The sequence below is a fragment of the Gracilinanus agilis genome, chromosome 2 (assembly GCF_016433145.1).
Source record: "Gracilinanus agilis isolate LMUSP501 chromosome 2, AgileGrace, whole genome shotgun sequence".
Lineage (NCBI taxonomy): Eukaryota > Metazoa > Chordata > Mammalia > Didelphimorphia > Didelphidae > Gracilinanus > Gracilinanus agilis.
The window spans coordinates 688,149,454-688,175,847 of NC_058131.1; the positions used below are offsets into that span (position 1 = coordinate 688,149,454).

Genomic DNA, 26,394 nt, shown 5'->3' on the forward strand with positions numbered 1-26,394 from the left:
TATGCTATCTCAGATTTTTAAAACAAAAATTACAATTTGGGGTGCTACTACTTGAGTATTGTTTCATTTGAAGAATGTCTTCTATGTTCATTTCTGCTAGGAGGCAGCATGGTGAAAGCGACAGAGCTGACTGTATGGAGCTCCTGCCCCCTTATTTACAAGTTGCTTGGCAGTTCTTCATCTACTTTGGAGGTCATCACTATAGGACCAGCCTACACCTTCCTCTCATACAAGACCTCAATGACATCCTGACTGGTTCACTTCATGCAGCAGTCTGCTTCCCATGACCATGTATGTGACTCCACTCAGGTCTCTGAAGCAGTGGCAGGGCACTTCTTGCTGCCATAGAGCAACACTGATAAAATATTAATATTTAAAAGGCAGGCTTTTATATTGGTCAGTAAAGGAACTTTGCAATTTTCAAAAGCAATTCAGCATAGCCCTTTTGTCGTGTTTTAACATTAGGCTCACAACGACAAAGAATATATGATTAATACAGTATGACTTTTTGGTGTTAGAGGACTTTTGTTTAATTGAATACTTTCAAGTCCAACCGTATCATTTTAAAGATGAGGGAATTAAAACACAGTGAAGTTCATAATTCCCAAGAAAGTCCAGATTTGAATTCAGACCCATCCAGTGAATCCAAATTCAATTCTTTACTGAATCACCATGCTGCTTTCCTGACCATTACTTAGCCAATCACAAAGCCACAAGCCCTCTAAATGCCTTTCTCTTAGAAACTTTCTGAAAACTCACTTCACCCAGTAGGTGCTCTTCCATTTTGTAGAAAACTAAAGTTTAGACCATGTCTGCCTACCTCCAAATCCAGTCCCCTGTCCAGTGTCGTGCTCCTTTAAGCAATATCTTGGTATGCACGATACTCCTTCTGCCACCCCTAGGCTGGCTCATTGGAATGGTCTTTTTCCAATAATCTTCCCATTTCTACTTTGTCTCTCCTTTAATCCCTTTGTAAGGATGCTAGGCAAAATATAATCTTCCAAATGAATAGATCTGATTCGAGCCATTCCCCAACTTGATGTACCATTTCAGATATTGTAGCCCTCCATGATGCTCCCAGAAGTCTTGGATCACAGTGTTTTAACTCTTCTATGTACTCTATAGTTTAACTTGTATTGTAGCTGTTTTGTCTAATCTCAAGCCAAGTTGATTTCATTTTTGTGTTCCTCGTAACACTTGAACAATTTGGATGAGCAAAAAGAGAAACCATTCAAAGACAAAAACATGAATATACCCTGCTCTACATTGGCAATGATCCAATCAATCTGGAAAACCACCTTACTTTATGAAACCCCCAAACTGACCCTTGTTTCAAACTGAGGAATAAACCAACAAATTCACTGAGCAATCCTAAACAATCATATGCCCTTTTTCTAGTTTCTCTTATGTCTAAGCTACTCCCAGGTATTGGAGCCTGTGGTTACATCCTCTTTTCCAAGTTGTTCCTGCTAACCTACATTGTCTAAGATAAATATATAATCCCAAGATTAGTTGAGTGGAAATTGCCATTTTTGCTCTTTCCTGGAGAGAACTTTCCCAGATCTAGGCTCTGTGTGAAGGCCAATGAGCATCAGTTCCCATGTCTTGATTTTAGACGTATTGTTTAACTACTGTTAGCTATTTTTTTTTTTCTGGCTGACAAAAGCAATTTGGAATTACACTAGGAAACAAACTAAAACCCCCACCTTGGAACTAGACATCCTGCTGTTTCTTGGGATACTCCAAGAAAATCAGGTGCAGTATATGATAAAATGTTCATCGCAGAATCTCTTGTGATAGAAAAGAACTGGATACCCACTGATGGGGAGAGGCTAAACTGAGGTTCATTATGGAATAAGGGATGATGACCAACAAGAATTCAGAAGAGCAGAAAGATAAAATTGTCCATATAAACCACAAAATTTCAGTTTACTTGAATTTAACTATTAGAGACTAGAAGAGAAAGTGGTTTAAAAGATGATGGTTACTCATTTTTTCCTTTGTTTTATAATAGGTTATTATCCATTTGGTCAAGAAACTTTGGCTATTTACTTACCTCTGACTAAAATGGAAGACTCTATGTCTGATGTACAAGTTACTAAGCCCGTCTCTGAATCTTAAAGATGGGTTTAATGATACATTAGCCACCCAAGCAGACCTGAGAATAGCATTTTGAAATGTTCAAGAGCTATATAAACTGAGTCATGAGAACAGCATATTATGAGGAGAAACTGCTAGAGGTCATGAGAACAGCATATTATGAGGAGAAACTGCTAGAGAAAGGCTTCCTGCCAAATGTGACAAGATGATAGAGTAACTAAACAGCACATAAGAAATCTATGAAAACATAGTCACCTGTAAGATTCAACAAAACTTGAATGCCATTACAAATATCTATTATCTAGGTTTTGATCATTCTTTACAAACAACCATCAAACACAGTTTAGAAAGAATTTTCTCTAAAATACATTATTTTTTATGGATAGCCTAGGTTTACATAAATGAAATGTTAAACCTTAAAAAAATACTATAAATTGACATTAAAGACTGCATTATATAGATATATATATTGAAAGTAGCAATTTTATTTGAGTTAAAATTATTTACAAAAACCCAAAGACATACTTCATGAAACTGGTACAAACTATTTTTTCCTGCCGTTGGCTTTTGCTCCAAAGATCACAGCTGAGAAATACTGTATAAAATAAAAATAGGATTGGATTCAGAAAAGTACTCTACTGTTCTAATTTCCAATTGATAGTATTTACAGAAATATTTACAATGGAAAAAAAGTTACTTTAAAACTTTAGTTAATTTGCAAGTCAGCCTCAAGGACCCTTGAATGCAGAGTTCTCTGAGGGTTTCAAACACACAAACGCACTGCAGTTCAAAGGTGACCACTTTGCCCTACTCCCCCATTCAATTCTGCATCTCTATCAGTGCTTGACAATTGGTTATTATAAAAAAAAACTGTTAAACACTGAGGTAAATCAATTCCCATTCAAAACGATTACCAGTGTAACAGAGAAATAGTTAGCCCTGATTTTCTTCATTATTTCTAACTTTTTCATTATTCCTTACCATCTGCCACTAGTCATTTTAGCCTACATCTGTTTTCTGAAATCCAAAGATCAATGAAAAAACATTATTCTAAAATTAATCAAACAAAAGAGACAGAGTGTATCTAGCTGATTTATCTGTGAACATCATTTGCTCATATACATATTTTAAACCAATTTGCTCTCAATTTTTTAGATCCAGGGCAAACATGACCTCATTTTTTTCAAAGTTACACTGGCATATGTTCTTAGATGAGAAAAGGGAAGAAAAAGAAGAAACAAGCAAAACAGGATTTGCCTTTAATCAGTTACTTCCTTATAGAATCCCCAACAATCTGCATTATCAAAAATAGGAAGACATAGAAGGCAGCCACTGTAGTAAAAATAATTACAGCTGGCACTGATACAAGAGCAGAGATTTGTAACTTTATACAAGGAAATAACAAAGTCTAAATGGTAAAAGATTAGACTTTTAGTTATTTTCCCCAATACACACCGAACTCTTTTTTTTTTTTATGGCTTCAAGTTTTATAAATCCAATGAAGAAACATGATATAATTACCTATAAAGGTATTTAACAAATGTTGATGAAATAGATCTCTGGAAAGCCTGCAAATATTTGAGACCAGCTTAATTTAAAAGAAAAAAAGTTACCAAGTTTTAATGGTCTGAATAATAATAAAAGCAAGAAATCACTGCCATGTTCCAAACTGAAATATGTAAAATGCATTTTCTGAGAGTTTGTGTTCGATGAAAGTATTCAAACATCATGCTTTGCTATGAATTAGACTTTGGACAAAAGATCTTCTCTAAATCAGCAATTTAAGGCTTTATGTTTATGCATTTGATTTTGCCATTCTATAGAAGAATATACTAATAGAAATGTTATCTGGAAACATGAATTCCACATTGGTGTTTTAGCTTCTTTATATCTACTGTACTGCGCATTATAAAATATATCTAGAGTCCGCCCTTGAAACAGAACAGTGTTTCAAAGATTTTTACCTATAATTAAGTGTAAACTACCCTGGGACTGATATTTCATTTTATCCTTAACAGGGCACAACATTTAGAGTTACTGCATTTTCATATAATATTCCCTTTCAAACTGTTGGATTGCTTATCTTGCATGCCGTCTAGAACTATGACATTTTATGGTATGTAATTTTCTATGGTTTAGGATGGTCTTAGAAATGAAAAATAGTCCAACAACTTGAACCTGGTCAAGAGTAAAAAAATAAACTATCCAATTCTTGCTTCTTTGGATTCCAACAAATTTTAAATATAGACAGTAGTTAAAAATCACAAAATTACATAAAAGCTTTATTTTATGATTTTGGATTCATTCAACAAAAAAGCAAAAGCAAATGAGACTTAAGAAAGGAGCTATGCTGCTGTCCAGAATGTACTTTGAACACCTGTCTGATACCTCAGTAGCAAAGCTGCTTTTGCACCTGGCTGGCATGACAACAGTGGCTCAACATACACAGCAGTTGCATTTTCAGCAGCAAGTTTTCTCCCCTTTACACTTGCCAGAAACAAAGCAAGAAAATGAGGGGAGCAAGGGTAAAGCCTGCCAAAATATGGACATTTAAATACTGCACTACATCATTAATAGCCTGAATTTTTTCTATTTTCATAAGAACCTTTTCCCCTCATTTTTGATAGTTGCAGATTGATGTAGTAACTGTCATTTAGCAAATGCAGAATGCATGATTTAAGAGACCAGGTAGTAGCTTTAAAATCCGAACACGAATGACACAGATGAATGCTCTTGGTATATCTTCAAGGACTTCTTTCATGACTTCTTCCTTTGTCTAAAGGTGGCTCCAGCATTAGTTGAGTGCCCACAGCGGAAATGAAGTATCTAGCAGTGTTCCAAGTATTCAATCACCCTAGAGATAGATTTCTGGCCTGTGGTTCCAACAGCACACTATGGGTGAGAAAGTAATAGAAACCAAAGAATTTTTAAAAGTAATTATTCAAAGTTAGAGTTACTTCATATTTACTCTGCTGAGAACTGTAAAATAGGCAGTTCAACCTCAAAATAAGAAAAAAACGAAGGGGCAGAATTCTATAATCCCATAAGATAAAAAATTCAATCAGTCTAAAATAAATAACTACTTTGTATTTCCCCCTAATTCCCCACCATAACCCTCAGTGTTTTAATCTGCACTGACATATAAGTATTAAAAGTCCGTAAAGTGCTAAGAAAGGGAGAGGAAAAATATATTTTTAAACATAGGCTACTTACGGTAAGATTCATGAAACTGAGAAATTTTTTGAGCATTTCAGTCATTATTGAAAAATCCCCTTCAGGTAAGTACTCCCTCACAGTAGTCACATTGATCTGAGGAAACATTTCAATTTGACAAATATTTACGAATATCTGTACATATAAAATAAAATTACATTTTGTGTAGGTTTTTATATATGACTGTACATACAGTCTTGCTATTTATTCAGCTTAGGATCTTTTGAGAGATGGAAAATAGCTCCCAAAAGTCAGATGCTATGCCGACAGCTAAAAAAAGGGAAAAAGCAACTAGCACACATGATGGTGGGTTCATCAGAATCCAGAACCTCATTTATTTAATAAATAAATTTAATTATTGGTGTGACACACCAAACACAACCACTATTAAAAAAGAGGAAAGAGGGCAGCTGGGTAACTGAGTGGATTGAGAGTCAGGCCAAGAAACAGAAGGTCCTAGGTTCAAATCTGGCCTCAGACACTTCCCAGCTGTGTGACCCTAGGCAAGTCACTTAACCCCCACTGCCTTGGAACCAATACACAGTATTGGTTCCAAAAGGGAAGGGAAGGGTTTAAATAAAATTTTAAAAAAGAGAGAAAAATATTTTCAGAAGTAACCAATACTAACTGTAATTCTGAAACATGATAATGGGAATTAGGAGGTACTTAACCTTAAAATCTTAATGCTACATTTAATTAAATAAGTGTGTCCTCGGAATTAGGGTGCTTATCAGCCACTTTCCTCAAATCTGACAATGTCAAAATAGAGGTATGAAATCTTAGGGTCATAGAAAATCTACTTTCTCCCCTTGCCAGCACTGCCCTTGAAAATTTAACTTGTTCTTTTTTTCTATAATTAAGATAATGTCTTAAAAAAAAAATTCAAGGTCTCGAGTCAAAGAGGACCTGGATTCAAACCTAACTTCAGACACTTCCTAGCTGTGTAAAACCAGGGCATACCACTTAACTCCAGATACCTAGCCATCACCTTTCTGTATGAGTTGTTACAAAGGCAGAAAGTAAGAGCTTTTAAAAAAAATTTAAATTAATAAAAAATTACATGATGGGTTTAGTTAACAGTAATGTTGTCATCTATTTAAAAGGAAACTTTGTATTCCTTTCTATTCTGTAGTTTTCTTAGTCTGTATAGCACAGTACCTGGCACATGTTACAGTTGTTCAGTTGTTTCGGATTTTTTGTGACCTGATTTGGGGTTTTCTTGGCAAAAATAATAAAAATGGTTTGCAACTTCTATCTCTAGCTCATTAAAAAACAAAACAAAACACCTCTTACCTTCTGCCTTAGTACCAATATAAGTATTGATCCAAGGCATTAAAAGTGGTTTGAACTAGGCTTTCTAACCACACTAACCCACCTAGCTGCCCCACGCAGCTAGTTTTACAGATTAGGAAACTTGGCCAAAGAGAGGCAAGTGACTTGCCCAAAGTAATGTAGTTATTAAGTGTTTGAGGCTGGATTTGAACACAGGTCTTCTGGACTCCAGGTCCAGTGTTCCTTCGACTATGCCAACTAGCTGTTGCCTGGCACACAGTGGTATGGATTCATTGGCAAAAAAGAAAAAACAAAAACAAACAAACAAAAACCCCACCAAAACTCCCCTCACAAACACCCCCCCCCAACCAAAAAAAGTGCTCAGACAACATATACTATGTTGCCATGCAATTCTTCTGTTCATCTCTTACTTATGTTGACATTGTTTCTGTTACAGTTTTCTTAAGAACCCCAAATGTTTTACCGACATCAAATCAATGACTTCATAATTCACTGAAGATAGGTGTATTTCAATAAATCCTGAGTGGCTAATCACCCAGAGATAAAATATAATAAACTCCAAGAGGCACGATTCCTCAGCTTAAGAAGCTTATGATTTTGCAGATGGTATTTCCACATGAAGTAATTCAATAATATTACACACTAATATTAATTACCAAGATATATGCATAATGTTAAGAGTTTTCGGTAATAATTTACAAAGAGGGTACGATGGGTGAGACCTTAGAAAGTCAAGAAGGAAAAAAAAGTCATCAAATAGGAAAAGGGAATAGTATTTGGAAGTAGGACTGGTTTTAGCAGGATGATTCATGTTTAGAAGAGAGAGCCCCCAATACTAGGCAGAACAACTTTGAATGTGTTCTGTAAGCAGCAAGGGAGCACAGAAAGTTACTAAGCCTGGAGGAGGTCACAATTTCACACTGCTATCCAAGAAGAGATGAGAGCCAAGACAAACAAAAGAGAGACCAGAAATCTGCTGCAGTATTTCACACACAAGGTAAAAAGACTCTGGCCTAGTGGAGTTGGCAATGCATATGTATATGCAAAGAAAAGAATGGGCACAAAATATAAGTCTATGATTTGTTGATTCAACCATTTTAAAAAATGGAGCTCGATAAGCAAAATGCTTAAAAATTTCCAGCACGGTCAATTAGAAAGATCAGACTCGTAGAGAACGAAGTATTTTTTCTGCAATCATGGAAGAGAATGTTGCCTTTTCCCCTCTAAAACTCTTTGCTTGGGCTTTGGATTCTAATCCTTTCTGCTTTTCAAGCATAGCCTTTCCATTATTTTAAAACCCAATCTTTCCCATACTTGGGGACACATTTAAGAAACTATATAAACACCTTCAACTAGTTCTGAGATACATTCCAAGTACTATCCTATGTGGATAGTCTGTTGAACATGCAGTCAGGAAAACCCAGCCTTGATTTCAACTACTGATTAGATATCTAGACAAAATGGGACATGGACAGAGAGCTAGCCTCAGAGTGAGTAAGACCCAGGTTCATGTCCCATACTTGATATCTATGTCTATGTACCTAGATATACAGAGTAGGTTTTCCCGAGTTGTTTCATGATAAAGCATTTTTTAAAAAAATTATACTTAGGGGACAAAGTGTGCTTAGAAGACAAAGAATAAGGACTCAAAACTATTCTGATAAAAATATAGAAATAACAAAATTTGTCTCTTGCCTTCTCTTTGTCACAATGAAATGGCAAAAAATTAAAAAGGAACTGAAACGGCCATATAAAATGCATGAACTGCCATTACAAAAAAAAATTTATGACTGTAACTTACTGGACTCTCCTGGCAGAGACAGCCAAGAAGCAGTGCAGTATATGAGGCCACGATGCAGTCTTCCATATGCTTGCCAGCATGTTGAAGGGCTGAAAAGAAGAATTTTAAAGGTATTTGGCAAAATAAAAACATCTCATGTTTAAAAAAAAAAACTTTTTACTCTTATGGTATCTAAGGTATCTTTCCCCTCTCACAATTATTTGAAAAGTTTTATATGTCTAAATGTCAAAAGAAAGAAGCCTTATTTTGCATTCAAAAAAGGAAAACCCTGTAAATGCATGATTTTGAGTAATAGGACCAGTAATTTAGGTCAGAAAATATCTCCACATTTTGTCACTTGTTATTTCACTATCGTTTGAATAGATGATGCAATAAGAGGATCATAATTTTAGAACTGGGGAAAACTTTAGAGATTATCTACTAATAAAATCCCTTCATTTTATAGAAGGAAAAAAATTGGCACCCAAGGATCCACTTTCATCTCCCAAAAGGAGAAAGACTGGTACTTAAACTTAATTGTGCTCTGAAAGCCAGACTGAACTGCTAACAGATACAACAGAAGCAAAAGGGGTAAGGTATTTATGAAAGGGCACCTAAACCCTAACTAAGGGTGATGGCTCTCTTGCAAGTGATATAACATGCTGGTCCAGTGGCAGAGCTTAGATTAGAACTTGGAGTGTTTTCAAAAAATGATGAAACAAGCATTTCAGTTTTCAATGGTGCAAAATATTAACTCCAAATTGATTAAAGAATTCAGTTATAAGAGGCAACTCAAAGAACATTCCAGATTAGGATCTCAGCTCAGTTACTTACTAGACATGTGGTCTGTAGGCAGCAAATCACCTTAATCCTAGACTTAATTTCCCTGGGTCTAAAAAAAGTAAGCTATTTTCTGCCATGTCGCATGCCAGCAAATTGTTAAAATACAAATATACTGCTAGACCTGAAAATGCAGTATAAACTGTAAAGTTCCATGGTAAATATATGGGAATATTGAGTTGAATGGATAAGTTTCAAAATAAAAACAAACAGTAATGGAAAAATACTAAAATTAACCTGTAAATACTGAGAAAAATCAATTCAGCTTGAAGATGCAGGTATCTATTTTTCATTCACCCCTCTCAAAAACAACAAACAGACCTTTATTGAGGTCAAGTTCTTCATCATCCTCTTCCTTCTTATCTTTTTCTTCAGTACCATCTGTCTTTTCAGCGGAAACCCACTGTATCTCTCCACTTGTTTCTTGCCATTCTCCACTCTTATCATGCTGAGCAGTGGGAGCTTCCTTAATAAGTTCATCTGTTTGGCTTTCAGCCAATTGGGCTGCTCGCTCACGTTCGAGGAATAACTAATTAAAATAGTTTAGAAACAGTCAAAATCAGTTCATTCTTAATAGCTTCTATGTATACATGCATTTAAGGGATTTCCTATTTTTTAAAAATAAAAAGTTATTACATGAAATAATTAATTGACAAAAAAGGAGGAGGATATTGATAAAGAGACTTTATTTTCCTTTGCCTTCTTGCTACATAAGATCAGGGGAAAAAAACAAAACAAATCCCGACTCATAAATAGTATAAAATATACATATTTTGTGTATGGTCTACCATACTGCAACAACACCTGTCTATTCTCAAAGTCACATGTTATTAAAAAACAATTGATTTTTGTTGTTGCAAGTCTGAAAGGTAACTAACTTCCATAAAACAGGGTTTTAAGATCATTTAGAATTTTGAAGAGAAGGCATGATAGGCATTAAGAAAAGCCTAGACCTGGTGAAATAATGAGACAGGAAAAAAAGGCGAATTATTGAATTACTAAAAAATGGCAAGCTACTATGAAAGACAACACAGTTTCTATATAGGAAGATAATTCATGACTAAGTTACTAAGATTTTTTTGAGGGAATATATCTGCAGACAAGGAAAAACTAGCAAATATCATTTATTTAGGTGTTCCCTATACCAAAAGCTAGTTACACAAATACAGTGATTATTGGTGGGATTGAAATAATTTTTATTTTTTAATGACAGGGAATTAGCTTAAAGACAGGAGTGGGGTTGGTAAGTAGGGGCTTTAATAGAGAAGCATTAGATTAACCTGGGGATCAATCTCATTTACATTTTTATCAACAGCCTGGAAAAGGAAGTTCAGTGAAAAAGACAAATATTAAAACGCATCTAGTTAGATGTTGAATCAAAAGGGATAAATTAAGTTGCAGGAAGATCTTAGAAAAATTTGTAAGCATGCAGAAAAAGTCAAATTTCCAATTGAGCAAGAATAAAGTAATGGGGAATGGGGGCTGACACTCAGGAAAGGGATCTAGAAGTGGTTGCAGATTTGTTTACAGTAGTTAAAATACTTTTGATGCAAAAAAAAAAAAAAAAGGGGGGGGGGGGGAAAACAGGAGTACCATAAATAAGGGGAAAAGGCATTGCGCTACAGTGCACAAAAATGATGTAATATTGCATACAGTTCTGATAATTAAATCTTAAAGAAATTAAAAGAAGTAGAAATGTTAAAATCAACTAAACTAACCAAAGGATGGGATTAGCTCCCATGTGAGAAGAGACTAAGGAAAATACAACTCCTCAAACTGGAAAGACAGTCTAAAAATCCAGGAAGAGTTTGTAGAGGGAGAAAAAAACAGAAGTAAAAAAAATTGATAATTTTTGAAACACAAAAGGCCTTATTTTAGGGCATATAAAAAGGAATACTACTTAATTTCCTTTATAGAATGCCAAGTTTTTTGTTTTGTTTTTGTTTGTTTTAAGAGAACAAGAAGGTTGGACAATAAGCCTGAAAACAAACGGTTTTAGACTAATTCATAGACAGAGCAAAAGAGGTTTAGTATGGAAAAATAGGGAGATAAGGGGTATAGCCCCTTCATCTAGGATACTACAAATATAGGGCAACTAATTGCTTCCATATAAGTCCCTTGGTGTTTATGGCAAATGAGGCTAGAGATGTTATTAAGTCTGACCTCAAATATCTGTTGCTAACTTATTCTCACTTAGTAATCATTTTAAATTAATGTCAAAATAACAAAACACAGTAATATCTGACATTTATTAGTTTATATGGCCTTATATATTGCTAAGTACTTTTATATCCATTATTTCACTTAATCCTCACAGTTCTGTGAGGTAGACAAGGGCAGGAATTATTATGATCATCTGACAGATGAGAAAACCGAGGCTCAGTGGTTAAATTACTTGCCCAAGGTCACACAGCTAGTAAGTGGCAGAGCTGGCACTTGAACCCAGGTCTTCTGACACCTAGTCCAGTGCTCTTTCCATACCATGCTGCAACTTCTAAGCCTCATTTAGGGGATCACCTGGGAAGAAATGTCTTGTGGGTATTAAGTCCTGCTGTGTAAATAATACAGTTGTTAAACAATACTCTTTGCAATGTAGTTTTTTTTAAGTCATAAAATGCTTCCATATTTATTCTAAATTTCCTAGTTGCATTTTAAAAATTCAGTTCAAGACTCCAGCCTTAAAAGGGAAAATGTTATTAAAATACAGAACCAAAAGTTCTGAATGAAATTAAATCAAGGCATTTGGATAGAATCATGGTATTACTGAACCATACAAGTCCAGACCACAAATGGCATTTCCTAAGGAGTGGCTGAAGACCACCAGGATATTCAAAACAAATAATGTCAATATCTGATGAGGTCCAGATCTGACTACCAAAATCTGAATATAACAATTTTAAAGCTGAAATCTCAATGTTCTATATTTGTTATTTGAATTTGGAACAGATTTGAGCCCTGCAAGTGTCAAAAAAACAAAACAAAAAACTAGTTAACTTTCAATTACTCTTTGTAAAGGAATGACCTGGTATGACCTTTTGACCACTCTGGAAGTCACTCTGCATTATGATATTAACTTTGCCTGGAAAGATCTAATTTATACCCACTGTCAGGGAGGACAAAGTCTAGATTTTTGGATTTTGCTTACTGCTATAAGAGTGCTCAGGATGGGGAAACTAAGACTTAGAATGTAGAAGTTAGCCTGAGAGAAAAAAAGGGGGTTGATTGGGGATAACTTTAAGAGGTAAGATCTAGATGAAAGAACTAATAATGTAAATGAAAGAAGAGGACTTAAGAATAAAGATTACTTTCTGATAGTAGCACCAGGAACAAGTGAGACCTCATTAAAGCTTTTATTTTATCCAGTAGTGGCTTATAAGTAAAACCCTAAAAAACATCTAAGGAAAAGGTTATGTGCTATTTCTTTTTTTTTTTTTTTTTTGGGGGGGGGGGGGGTTTAAACCCTTAACTTCTGCTGTGTATTGACTTATAGGTGGAAGATTGGTAAGGGTAGGCAATGGGGGTCAAGTGACTTGCCCAGGGTCACACAGCTGGGAAGTGTCTGAGGCCGGATTTGAACCTAGGACCTCCTGTCTCTAGGCCTGGCTCTCAATCCACTGAGCTACCCAGCTGTCCCCGTTATGTGCTATTTCTAAAGAAAAAACCTGTCTTCTCTCAGGTTAAACTAGGTTAAAAAGCAACTACCTCAGTTAAGCCACATTTAGGGGCTAAGGAATAGATTTTGTAGAGAGATCAAAGTATGCTATTCTGTCAGTTTATCAAGAGTACAAAGCACACAGAAGATATTTAATAATTGTTTACTGTCTTAGGGGAACCATTCAGTCATTACATATCCATTTGGAAAATGTTAAAAAAAAAAAAACAAACCCGAAATTATGAAAGTGTTGCCTTTTATGTAGAAAGGAAATTATAACAATCCACCATTATTAGGCTATTAGCTTGCTTATAGTTGCGGTGGAAGTATTTAATGAGCCACTGAAATTTGCTTGCTCAATACTACCTTGTAATCAAAAGAAAATACACATAAATAAATGCGTACATTCAATACCCATTGAATTTAGAACTATAAGGGACCTGAATTCAATCTCTCACACCCATTTTACAGATGAGAATTAGACAGCCAGAGAGCATATGTTTTTCTCAAGGCCACAAAGCTGGTGAGTAAAGTTTTATAGAGAGAGTTCTTTCCGCAATATATACCTATCAATAACCCACAACAGCCTGCAAAGAATGAAACTCTTCAACATGGTACCAAAACTGACATTTTTTTTTGCTCAATCCAAAGACACTGTATATTTTATTTTAGCCCAAATAGTCCATTTGTCAGAACAGTTCAATCACAAAAATATACATAGCATTTAAAAGCAAAAAACAAAAACAAAACAAAACAAAAAACAAAAACATATACTCAAACTCCACAGTGTTTAAATGTATAATTGATGATGGACTTATGACCTAAGAGAAAATTCCTTAAAATTTTAACTGTAACAGAAGTTAATAAGATTACTTTTGTAATCTGAGGTTGTCACTTACCTGCACTAAAGCCTGAACTGCATGAATCTGTCCAGCTATCCTTAAACTATCATCTCCTTCTCCAGCACAGAAGGAGTCAAAAGAGCTTGATGTTTCCATATTGACTAGACAGTGTCGATTCCGAGCACTATATTCTACTAAATTTATTAGTAGACCCAAGCCCTACAAAAATAAAAAAGATTTTCTTTTTTTAACAAAGAGAAATAACTCAAGTCTAGTATTCTTTTATTGTTAACAAATACCAAAATTAAGACTTTTGTATGCCCTAAATTTAGGTCAGAATCTTACGAGTTGGAAACACAGAAGCACAACAACTGCTTGAACACATGGGTTGACGTGAACATAATTTGGAATGCAGAATCTAAACGACCACACCAGCGTAACTATCAATAATATGGAAATAGTTCTTGATCAATGAAACATTGTTAAAAACATAAAAATTTAAATTAAAAATTAAATTAAAAAAAAAAAGACTCTCCAAGTTGTTTTTAGGGGAAAAAAAGTTTTTGAAGCACATTCAAATTCTAATATAAAGAATATCATAACAGTATTGCCTTTCACTAATAGAAGGCTTCCAAGGAGATGGTTTTTTCCTTCTGTTATTTGTAAATGTTCATCTTCTCCACGTTTTAAAGTGTGATTTTTATCTTACCAGTACTCGGATATCAAATCTTTGTTCTTGAGGTAGGAACTTTGGAACCTGAAGCACACAATTCATTGCTGTGCCAATCAAACCATCTTGTTCACCTGTTTTGGTGCTGCCCCATTCTGAAATAAATTTCACAAGCATGAGTTTTGCCATCCATTCCTTTATAAAACAATACATCAATATTTTTAAAATTAATAATAAAGGGGGCAGCTGGGTGGCTCAGTGGATTGAAAGCCAGGCCTAGAGACAGGTGATCCTGGGTTCAAATCTAGCCTCAGACACTTCCTAGCTGTGTGATCCTGGGCAAATTACTTAACAACCATTGCCCAGCCCTCCCTTACCAATCTTCTACCTTGGAACCACTACATAGTATTAAATCTAAGGTGGAAGGTAAGGGTTTAAAAAAGTAATTAGCATTAAAAATTAGGAAGCAGCAATACAATGACCCAGGACAATTCTGAGGGATTTATGGTAAAGACGCTACCCACATTCAGAGGAAGGACTGCAGGAGAGGAAACATATAAGAAAAACAACTGCTTGAACACATGGGTCGGGGTGGACATGATTGAGGGTGTGGACTGGAAACTACCACACCAATGCAACTACCAACAATTTGGAAATTGGTCTTGATCAAGGACACATGACAAAACTAGTGGAAATGTGCGTCGGTCATGGGTAGGGGGGGCGAAGGGGAAAGTAAGAGCATGAATCATGTAACCATGTTAAAAATGATTATTAATAAATGTTAAAAAAATTAGGAAGCAATATCTATTATCTATAAATTTTGAAATGTAATACTATATACTCAAAACACTGAACACGAGACATCAACTATCTATGCTAATTCCTGCTTCATCTTCTGGACTGATTCTTTAAACCTAATCCCCATAAATGACTAATAATTAATCACATGACATTATTTCATAATAGGTCATATTAAATAGCATTAAAAATAATTTGCTTTTAAATAAATGCCATATAGTATATTGTAATTAGGAAATATCCAGAAAAGATTACTCACCATTATCATTAGTTAAATTCAGTAACACACCAATGATGGCCCTCATGCAATCTTGTACTGCTTTACCCACATGGTTAGTTATATTCTGGTGGGGGAGAGGCTTACTATCAGGTAAACATATACTATTTTCTGCACGGTTGTATCGTTGTATTAATTCTTCACAATGCTGCAAAGCTCTGAAAAGAAAAACATTAGCTATTATACAAGTCTTTTTACTTTAATGCTCTAATATTATTCATATCTTCATATGAATTTCTTTCTAAAACAAATCTCTTTCTCCTTATGGTCAACTTTGGGGTTTATCTTCAATTTAGAGAACTTTGCAGACTGCCCTCACAAGAGTCAAAGTGGCACAGACTGGGCTTTTCTTTACATAGCTCACATATACCTAACTCCTAGTTTTCAAGAATTACTTCCTGAACTATCTCCAGACAAGTTCTCTTACTGTCTTAATAGACTCAACATTCAATACTCAATACAAAGGATTCCACACAACCCCAACATAAAAGAGTGAGAATATTCTTTAAGATAGCTATTCTTTCCACCTTGTTTAGCCATTGTATTGATAATATATATCATTCACCTGCAAGCACATTGCAGACAGTGAGAATGTTATCAAGCATATACACTTGCAGTCTCTATTATTGTGGGCATTTCACTAGCAGACAGACATCCTGTGAGACACAGAACTGGACAGGAAGACAGAATGGATTTAATCTGTTCTGCTTTATTCTGTCCCTACAGTAATAACAAATTGGAACTCAAGAACAGTCAAAAGAACTTGTACCCTACCAGTGCATTTGCTGAGTGTGTTCACAAGAGAATAAATGATTGAAACAATGAACAAACATCCTTTATTCTTTCATCCCACAGTTTTTCACACTGTCTTCTATTTACTTTAGGACTTACTTTGCTGATGAGACAATAAGCTGTGAATCTTTGTAGGCTATTAAGTAGCTTTGATTCTCTGGGTTATGCACTGTTACCTAAAGAGAGAAAAAGATTTTACTTGATTTTGCTATATATTTGCCTAGATGGACAAAAGTGTTTGTTGACATCTACTTTCCCTGAAAACAAATTCCAATCTATAGTGAATGTCAAACTAAGTTTAAAATACCTAAATATAGTAACACAAAGTTCAGTTTAATTCTCAAAGTCCATTTACTAATTAAGTTTGAGAGCATCTACGATGGGTGGGGTGCCACATTAAGCTTGTTGGAAACCAATCAAGTAAAACAACCAGGAGAATAAACTGCTTAGGGAATACCCAGTGTTCTTCAAGAGACATTCAATCATTCCACTCCAATTTCAAGTAAGACAAGAGAAAAATATGAAGCAACTCAACATATATGGTCAAAAAAACTTGTGAAGTCATCAGATTTAATCTGATTTTGGAAATGAGGAAAGTGTGAGACCCAGAGTGAGCAAATAACCTGCCTGAGCCCCAAAATGTGGTAAAAAGAGCTTACATCCTGATTCCATTCTATAGTGTTCTTCCCATGAGCTTATATGAAGAACTTGATTCTTTGGGAAGGAAACAGGGACTTAAACGGGAGTAACTGACTAGAGATGACCAAGGGGGAAGAGTGCTATTTTATACTCAGGTCCTTTGACCCTAAATCTAATCTTTTTACTATAAATGTTATATATATTGTTTATTTTGGGCTATAACACAGTAAAACCTATAGTTAAATATTCTTTTAATATACTGCTAATTAGCTACTTAGAAACAAAAATAAAATACTTGTGGCAAAAATTTTTATGAATTTGCATAAAGATTGTAAACATAATTTTTAAAAGATAGTCATAATTAATTTCATCCTGAAACAATTTACTTATACTCACACTTTCTAAAACCCGTAAACATCTCTCTGCTCCCCATAATGATGCTACCAGTTTCTCTTCATCTTCATCACTACTTAAATGATCCACACATTCTTTTACTATGGAAAAAAAAAACATCTGTCATGAAACATACTTTTAAAATTTACATTTAAGGCATATTCATAGTAATAATAAACGCTGGTGTTTCTCTAACATTACTATCTCATGGTTTATCTGTATGGTCAACTTATAGCTACTTTCTTTGCCATGTCAGGAATTTAAACTCCCCTGTAATAGGATTTTAAGATACCTATTTTAAACAAATTTCATGTTAACAACATATAAAATCCTTTCAATTTAGTTGGTCAATATCAAATAATAAATTCTTTACAGAGACACTTTTGTAAATCTGAATAAAAATTTCAAATGTTAAGGGAAATTTATGTTCATCATACCTTTATCTACAATATGGTCGAGACCACCCAAAAGGCGCAATTCTTCTTTAAACCAGTCTCCTGCTCGCTTTGATGTAAGAGACAATAATGTTTCCATTGCTAAATGTCCTGTCTGAAAATCAGAATTTACTATTAATGCAGAATATTTTAGAAACAACTCATATATATAACTGTTACTGTTAATTTCAACATAACATTTGTGTGGAATAATAAAATATTGATAGGCTTAATGGAATGAATGATATAGAAAAGGTTTCACAAAAGAACACAACTGTATGAGCATTCAATATTCTAAAGCACTTATATTTATTACAAGTTATAAAAATAAAAATTATCTTCATGAGAATCTTATCTATTCCTTCCCACCTTAAAATTTCCAAATTTTATGGTTCCAAAGATCATTAAAATACCACCTTCAAAATGAATTCTGAAGCAAGGAGAACCAACCAAAGAATGAGAGAAAGCAACTTTCTAGCCTTAACCAATTTAGAAGGTTGCTAGAAAAGGTCTGTCCAATACAGGCTGCTCACTGACAAGCCAGCAGACAACCTTTGAAGCAACTTGATTAACAGTGACTTCCAGAGCTTCCAGCCTACAAACAGTAAGGGGGAATTGGACAACTATCAGAAGGTGATTATAGGTGACCTTTTACTGGCACTGGGAGCAGGACTTTGCTATATTACTGCTTCTATGCAGTTCACAGTGACTACACACACCTCTGGGAGCGGGAGCAAAGTCCAATTTCAACATAAAGTTAAGGCAAAGAATGGGCTAGAAAAACAAGTAAACAGCAACAACAACAAAAAAAAGAATACCACCAGAGAAAATCACTATGGTGACAGGGAAAATCAACAAAGAAACAAACCAAACTCAAGAAAGGAATGAGTTGCATGCAAAATCTTGAAAAATTGTCCTAAATCACTGTTAATTAGAGAAATGCAAATCAAAACAATGCTGAGGTATATCTCACACCTACTGGATTTTCTAACGTGATAGAAAAAAAAAATGATAAATGTTGGTGGGAATACAGGAAAATGGGGACACTAATAGGCTACTGGAAGAACGGTGAACCAATCTAACCATTCTAGAGAGCAATTTGGACTCTACAACTATGCACACCATATGATCCAGCAACACTGCTATTAGGTCTTCCCTCAGAGGGGGTAAAAAAAAAAAAAAACCCACAACCACCACCACCAAAAAAAGGGGGATGGGGCTTACATATGTACAATATAGCAGCTCTTTTGGTGCTGGCAAAGAACTGGAAAGGGAAGGGATGTCCAACAATTAGGAAATGGCTAAATAAGTTATGGTATATGATGCTGCTGGAATATTGATGAAAAGTGAAGTGAGCAGAACCTAGAGAACATCATACACAGCAAAAGGAATAATATTTGATGATCAACTGTGAATAACTATGCCATTTTCAGCAATACAATGATCTAAGAGAAATTCAAAGAACTTATAATGAAAAATGCTATTTACTTCCAGAGAAAGAACTAATGGGAATCTGAATACAGATCAAAGCATACTCTTAAAATATATGTCTGTTTTCTTTCCAAACGATTAATATGGCAATATTTTACATGAGGACACATATGTAAACTGTTATCAAACTGCTTATCTTTTCAATAAAGGGTAGGGGAAAGAGGGAAAAAATTTGGAACTCAAATATAAAACATTGTTTTTATCTGGAATCTGAAAAATATTTATTGAAAAGAAAATAATTCTATTTAATCAAATGTAAAGATTGAGATTTGATCAAATGTGATAAGACTTTGCTACTAACAGCAATATAATGATCCAAGAACAATTCTGAGGAACATATGAAAAAGAATGCAGATGGAAGCATAGTATTTATTTGGGTATATGTTTTAGGGCCCTGGTTTTATTAGATTATTCACTTACAAAAATAAATAATATGGGAAACATGTTTTGTGTGTTAATACACTGAATTTGCTCGCCAGCATCAGGAGGGGGGAGGGAAGGGATAACTTCAGAAAATTCATGTGGAAATAATGTTATTAAAAATTTTTTTAATTTTTAAAAAAGATTGAGGTGGTCTGACAAAATAGAAAAAGCTATGATATATAAGGTTTCATTGTTGGCCTATTTGAGAGCATAGATCACTGGACCAAATGAACGAAATCAAATTTTCAAACAACCACCAGAGGGAGTGTGAAAAGTTTCATTCATATTTGACTGTAAAAGTAGCTTTAACAATGGGGAACAGAAAACATTACATTTTTTTCCTGCATTTACCTTTTAACAAGTTAAGAAAGAGTTTAAAGATGTTCAAGATGAATTACATCATTTTATAAACTGAGGTACAAAGAATTTTATTTGTTTGCCAAAGTTCAAAAAGTAGGAGACCTAGTGCTAAAACTCCTATTTCTTCAGACCATTGGCTTTAAAAGATGTAAAGAAAATATTTTGTTAATCTGTAAATAGCTTCACATGTTTAATTCTTGGTGGAAAATTATTTATTTATAGACCTCTATCTGTCTAGGAAGAGGAAAGGAGAGAACAAGCAATCTCAAGGATAGATTTCTCCTCACTGGGGTCTTGAAAATGTATGGTTGTCTAGTTTTGGGGGTATAGCGTAAGGAAAATTTGTTCCAGCTTGGCCTGAGCTGAATTGTCCTTTGGGATTTCTTCTATATTCGTGTGTGTGTGTGTGTGTGTACACACGTACAAGTCCACACACATACCCTATAGGTACAACTTAATATATTGCAAGAATTTTTAATTACATGATCATCAAATTTGAAAAAAGGTAGAGAAATTAATAAACTGAATTTTACAATAGTTCATTAGATAATGAAACAAAACAAAGAAATATGTAGAAAATTTCTTCCATTCCTTAAAATCATATCATAAAAATATTTTGACTTTCTTTCAAAGTACAGCTTCATCCCAATTAAGTATAACGAGACTAGAGATAAGAGGTATAACCTAGTACATAGCAGCTATGTACTCATTTCATGTTGTGAGCAAATCATCAATATAGTATTTGCTTAGTTTCTATAGGTGGTAGCTGGGTGCTACAGTGAATAGATTGTTATGCCTAAAGGCTATAGCCCGTGTTCAAATACAGCCTCAGAAACTTAATAGCTTTATGTCTGAGGACAGTCACTTAACCTATGTTTGCCTCAGTTTCCTCAAGTTAAAAAAAAAGGGGTGGGGGGATAAATAATGGCACTTATTTCTCAAGGTTGTTGAGAGAAAAAAAATGTAATATTTAAGATGCATTTTCCAACCTGAAAGTACTATATGATTCCTAGCTATTATATAACATAATGTAACAGATCAGTGCAATGTTTCAAAAGATTCTAAAACCCTGTGACTTTGAAAGTATTATATAGTTTAAAACTCACTAGGAATTAAAATAACTTGCCAATGGTTGTTGACAACTAGTAATACAGCTTATGTTCACAAGAGCACTAGACTTGCTTTCATTACCCACTTCAAAAATACTCTTGTAAAGGAAATCCCAATTAAATCAATTATTAAAGGGTGGAGTAAGAACAAAAGCATTCTAACAATTTGAGTAAAGAAGCTTATCTAACACATTCATTTGATGGTATGGACAAACCAAGATTCAGTGAGGAAAAACCACTTGCCAAGAATCACAAAGTCATTAAAGGCAGAAGCCCAAAGCAGAAGAATACAACCTATATGGGGACTCCTAAGACCTGTGGCTCTTTCTAATTATTTTTACTTTTAATATAAATGTAACCAGAAAAAAGTTTGATTTGATGAGTAGTTCTCATTAGTAAGAACAGCATACAATTTCCCTAGGTAGGTATGTCAATTTATAAAATACGTAGTTTTAAGGAAGACTCACTGTAATGTTTTCCAAATCAAGGTGTTTGTTGTGTACAGTTTCACAGAGTCGCCGGATTTTTTCTTTAATTTTGTTCATGTCCTTTTCATTCAGTAGCTTCGATGATGAAGCATCTTGTTCCAGCTCCAGAAGTCGTATCATAAGATCTAGACTAGCTCTATCAAGATCCATGTTCAAACGGTCTCTACTTAATATATACATAAGAGCTGCTGTACAAAGGGACAAATTCTTTAAAAAAAAAATATATATACATATAAGTAATATGCCAAATTCTGAGCAAATTAGGAAAAAATTCTAAGTATAGTAATCAATATTCTGAAAATACATAAAAGACTGAACTGATATATATGCAAGAAATTTTAGTTTGTAATTAACCAGAATTCTAATATGCCACATGTTGGAATCTTTGAAATTTTTATTGCAGTTATCTCGAAATTCTTCAGGATACAAAGGATTAAATGATTTTTTAAAAATATCCTTCACTTAAGTGTAGAAATTAAGTTAAAAGTTTTGTTTCACCATTCGTTATGGGTTAAAGATTTGGAAGAAAATGCAAATTTCAGCTAAATGTTATCATTTGGGAAAAACATAAACTACATTTATACCTTTATTAAAAGATTTTTTTTACCCTGGGAAGTTGAACACACCTCACAACTGCTTTCTCTCTCTCTGAAAAATAATGGCCGCTTCTATCCATATAAAATTTAAGGTCAAATACAAGTGAATATGGCTACATATACCTGCAGCCTCTAAAGTCCTTCTCCCTCCTTTCCCAAGGAATTCAATTCTAGCTTTTTCTCTTGCCCTTATACCTTAAAAATCTCCATAAATCTTCCCTCAGATTTTCTCTAACATCCCAATTCCTCAGCTTCCTTTAAATCCCACTATCTCTCCACACTGCCTCAGAAACAAACAGAAATGGACATATACTGGATCTTGCCATAACCTATAATTAAAAACCTGAGATTCCTTTACCTGACCATAATTGCTACCATTCCATCTCTCCCTATGGCTACTTGCTTTCTAAACTAATTCTTCATTCTAATCCAAAGGACCAGTTTTTCCTCCATGGTAGTTATTTTCTTATGACACTAACCCTACTCTGACTTTACTTCCCTCCAACCCTTGACCTCTCTTTACAAACCTTCTACTCTATTGCTGAACATCTCTTGTTAAAAAAACTTACCACACTTGGATCATTTCCACCACCACACTCCTCCCCTCCTACTCAAATGCTATTATAGGAGTAGAACATAAGTCATAAAACACAACCTGACTGATTCTGGTACATTTAAAAAGCATCATATCCAACTTTAACCAGGCTGGCCCTCATTAGAGCAAGGCAATTATTTTATTCTTCCTAATTAACCCTTCAATCAAGGAACTGCTGAATAGGTTCATTGCAAATTGGTTACATCATCTCAAGTATGTCCTCACAGTGGCAAGGAAGTCCTTTGACATCTACCTAATCAATTCACTAACATTTACCAGAGGGCTTTTCCCAAACTTTTCATCCCTTCTCAAATCTCCTTGGAGCATCCTTTTCCACTCACTGTCTCATTTCAATTTGCCATGAGTTTCTTCCTCATCTTCTCACATCATTCATGTAACCTCTTTCATACCAGTCTTACATGAAGAAGTGGCTCTTCTCACCAAAGTAAATCTGTCCATATGCACACATAATATCATTCCACCCCATCTTCTCCATTCTCCCTAATCTTCATATTTTTGGCCTTTGATGCCTACAAATAGTCTCCCCTATCCTTAAAACAAAGAACCCAATCCCCAACCTTCCCTCATCTGTTCATCACCTCTAGCAGCTATCCTGTATCCCCCCCTGTACCTCTCCATGGTGTTTTTAAAAAACTCAAGATGGATTTTGTTGTCATCCAATTGTGTTTGACTTTGTCCCCCATTTAAAGTTTTCTTTTCATTAAAAAAAAACCCTTATTTTGAATTGATAAGTTCCAAGGCAGAAAAGCAGTAAGGGCTAGGTAATTGGGGTTAAGTAGCTTGCCCAGCACCATAAAGTTAGGATATATCTGAGGTCATATTCAAACTCAGGACACCTCCTGTCTTCAGGCCAGGCTCTCTCTCTATCCACCGAGTCACCTAGCTGTTTTCTGGGCAAAGATAGTGTAGTGATTCGTCCACTTCTTTCTTCAACTCATTTGACAGATGAGAAAACTGAGGTGTTAAGGGCTAAGTGACTTGCTAAGGTCACACAGAAGTTATCTGAGGCCAGATTTGAATTCCAATGATTCTAAGATCTATTATCTAGCCCTAATTGCTCTACTGACCTCTGATCTCACCATATCTCTATGGACATATCAAACAAGATACCCCAGGCTTAAATTTAGCATATCCAAAACTGAATTCATTCATTATTGTTCCCCTTACACTAACTCCCCCTTTCCACACTCTCCTATTACTGTACAGGCACCACCACCCTCCAAGTCATTCTGGCTACCAACCTAAGAATCCTTTGACTCCTCACTCTCTCTTATCTCACATTCAAACAGTCACCAAGTTGATTCTACCTTTGAAATTTCTCTTGTACATGCCCAAACTGGCCCCTCTTCCACCCTTCTCTATTTCTGTCAAAAAACACCACCATTCTTGTAATCTTCTAAGTTCATAACCACGGCATTATCCTGGAATCCACCTCCACATCTCTCTCTTCCTACCCCTTTCTCTTTATCACACAACTCCCACACCTTAGTTCAGGTCCTTATTACATCCTGCCTAGATTTAATGCAGCTGTCTCTTGGTTTCAATGCCTCAAGTTTCTCCACCTTCCATCAAAAAAACTTTTCCTTAAAAGCAGATCTATCAGGACAGATAGCATGTCACTTCTTTACAATACCAACTCCATTAGCTTCCTAGACCTCTTGGATAAAATACAAACTCCCATAAACTACTTCCATAATCTTTCACCAACTCCTCTTTCCAGTCTCAGTGGACATTCTGGAATTTAACCACACTTGCCTTTTTTTCTGTTCTTCAGATATTACATTCTAACTCTCAGCTCCATGCCTATTCCATCCATTCTATTTCTATCTCTGTTGCTGAATGCAATAATTGGCACATAGGAGGCATTTAATACTTACTGATTACTTGAAATAAATGGCTGGATTTCTTTTACACACTATCAAATGTTATGATCTTACTAAGGTAAAGAATATCTTAAATAAATTATTTTATATACTTGACATATTCTAACACATCTACATTTTATGGTTTCAGAAGGAGACTTTCATTAAGGCTAACAACCCACTTACTCTACATGTTAATGACCAGATTCTATATTTGGGACTTTATCTAATGCCAACTGCCAATTTTAACTTTCAGTGTCATATACTGATAGAGATAGGAAATCACTGCACTAATAATTTAAAATAGAAAGTTCAAGGCAGTCTAAGAATGAATAATTAAAACTGTAAATTGGTTATATATACATAAGACACCACATATAAACAAATACAATGTATAATATAATTAAAAACAGATAAGCAGGTCAGAGTTAAAGCTAGCTAGTATAAGCACAGTCAATAATTTTCAGTCTTAACTAGTGATGAAATAGTTCAGGTTCTTAATGTCAATCTGACCAAATTGACCCTACTTCAAAAAAACAGTTAACTTTAGAGGAATTTTAACTGGCTTAGTATTCATTTTTTCTGTTGTTAGGAGGGAGAAGCACAAAAAGTGAAGCCACTTGTGCCAGTTAAATGAGCTTGGAAAAATGTATCATAAGAGAGAATATATTAGGCCTGCACATTTCTAAACTATTTAATGTTATAGATTCTCATCTTCAACCTGCCCAAGAGTCTCACATTCGATAAAAATTCAACAAAATGCCTGGATTGTGTGTATGGATGGCTGTCCTAGGGGCTTTGGAGCATACAAGACAGCTACCCACAAGAACCTAGAATGTAGGCCTATATTTTTATGGTACATACTAAAGCAACAGAATCTGAATCAAAGGCAGCACTTTTCGTATTAGCAAAGAACTGGAAATAAGAGTATTAACCCATTGATCAGGGAAGGACTTGACCATTATGACATATGAATTGGAATATTATTATCTGTAAGAAATAATCAGAAGAGAGAAACATGGAAAACTCAAATGAATTGATTTAAAGTTACTTACACACACACACACACACACACACACACACACACACACACACACACACACACACACACACACACACTATAATGACATTATAAATAGGAAAAACATCACCACCATCAGAACAATCTAAACTAAATGTTATGAAATTTTACCAAGCAAGCTTGGATGCAAAGAATAAACATAAAAAGGTTGTCTGAGTATGGAACATGCCATTAATGTTAAATTTGTTGGTTTTACTAAGCAATTTTCCTCCCTTCTTTGTTATAAAGGACAACTCTTTGAGATGGTTGGTTTGAGAAGTATATGCTAAGAAATGTGTGTAATATTTTGAAATAATTGCCTAACATTTTGTATAAAACAAAACATTTTTTTTTAATGGCTTAGATTTTGATTCTGTCAATATAGAGAATTCTACAGAGATCCCCAAACTCTTTCCACTGAGGCAGTCTAGCAACTTGTCTATAACTACAGAAGTATCTGGAGTGGCATTGAGGTTACAAGATTTACTAGGCCCTCTAGGCACCATGGCACATTTCATCTCAAAAGAAAAAAAAAATGTAATTGGGGAATAATTATCTAAATGAATATAAATAATGTTACTATGTTGTTTTGAGTTTAGAATATCACTGCACTACCTCTTGTCTTTCATACTTCTCTCCTAAATGAATAAACTTCTAAAGAAAAAA

General features: G+C 34.7%; 1 protein-coding gene across 2 annotated transcripts in view; it reads right to left on the bottom strand.

Annotated features, from left to right (window-relative positions):
• Window positions 1–2,557: 2,557 nt before the first annotated feature.
• Window positions 2,558–26,394, bottom strand: part of WAPL (WAPL cohesin release factor) — an 85,481-nt gene continuing 61,644 nt past the window's right edge. For both annotated transcript variants that reach the window (XM_044659156.1, XM_044659158.1), the window contains exons 9-19: window positions 21,574–21,801; window positions 17,727–17,838; window positions 17,293–17,390; window positions 16,357–16,433; window positions 15,448–15,623; window positions 14,430–14,545; window positions 13,778–13,939; window positions 9,548–9,755; window positions 8,408–8,496; window positions 5,314–5,409; window positions 2,558–4,992 (exon numbers count right to left, since the gene is read on the bottom strand). In XM_044659156.1, the coding sequence (XP_044515091.1) occupies window positions 4,927–4,992; window positions 5,314–5,409; window positions 8,408–8,496; window positions 9,548–9,755; window positions 13,778–13,939; window positions 14,430–14,545; window positions 15,448–15,623; window positions 16,357–16,433; window positions 17,293–17,390; window positions 17,727–17,838; window positions 21,574–21,801 (1,428 nt within the window). In that variant the 3' untranslated portion in view covers window positions 2,558–4,926. The remainder of the gene's footprint in view (window positions 4,993–5,313; window positions 5,410–8,407; window positions 8,497–9,547; window positions 9,756–13,777; window positions 13,940–14,429; window positions 14,546–15,447; window positions 15,624–16,356; window positions 16,434–17,292; window positions 17,391–17,726; window positions 17,839–21,573; window positions 21,802–26,394) is intronic.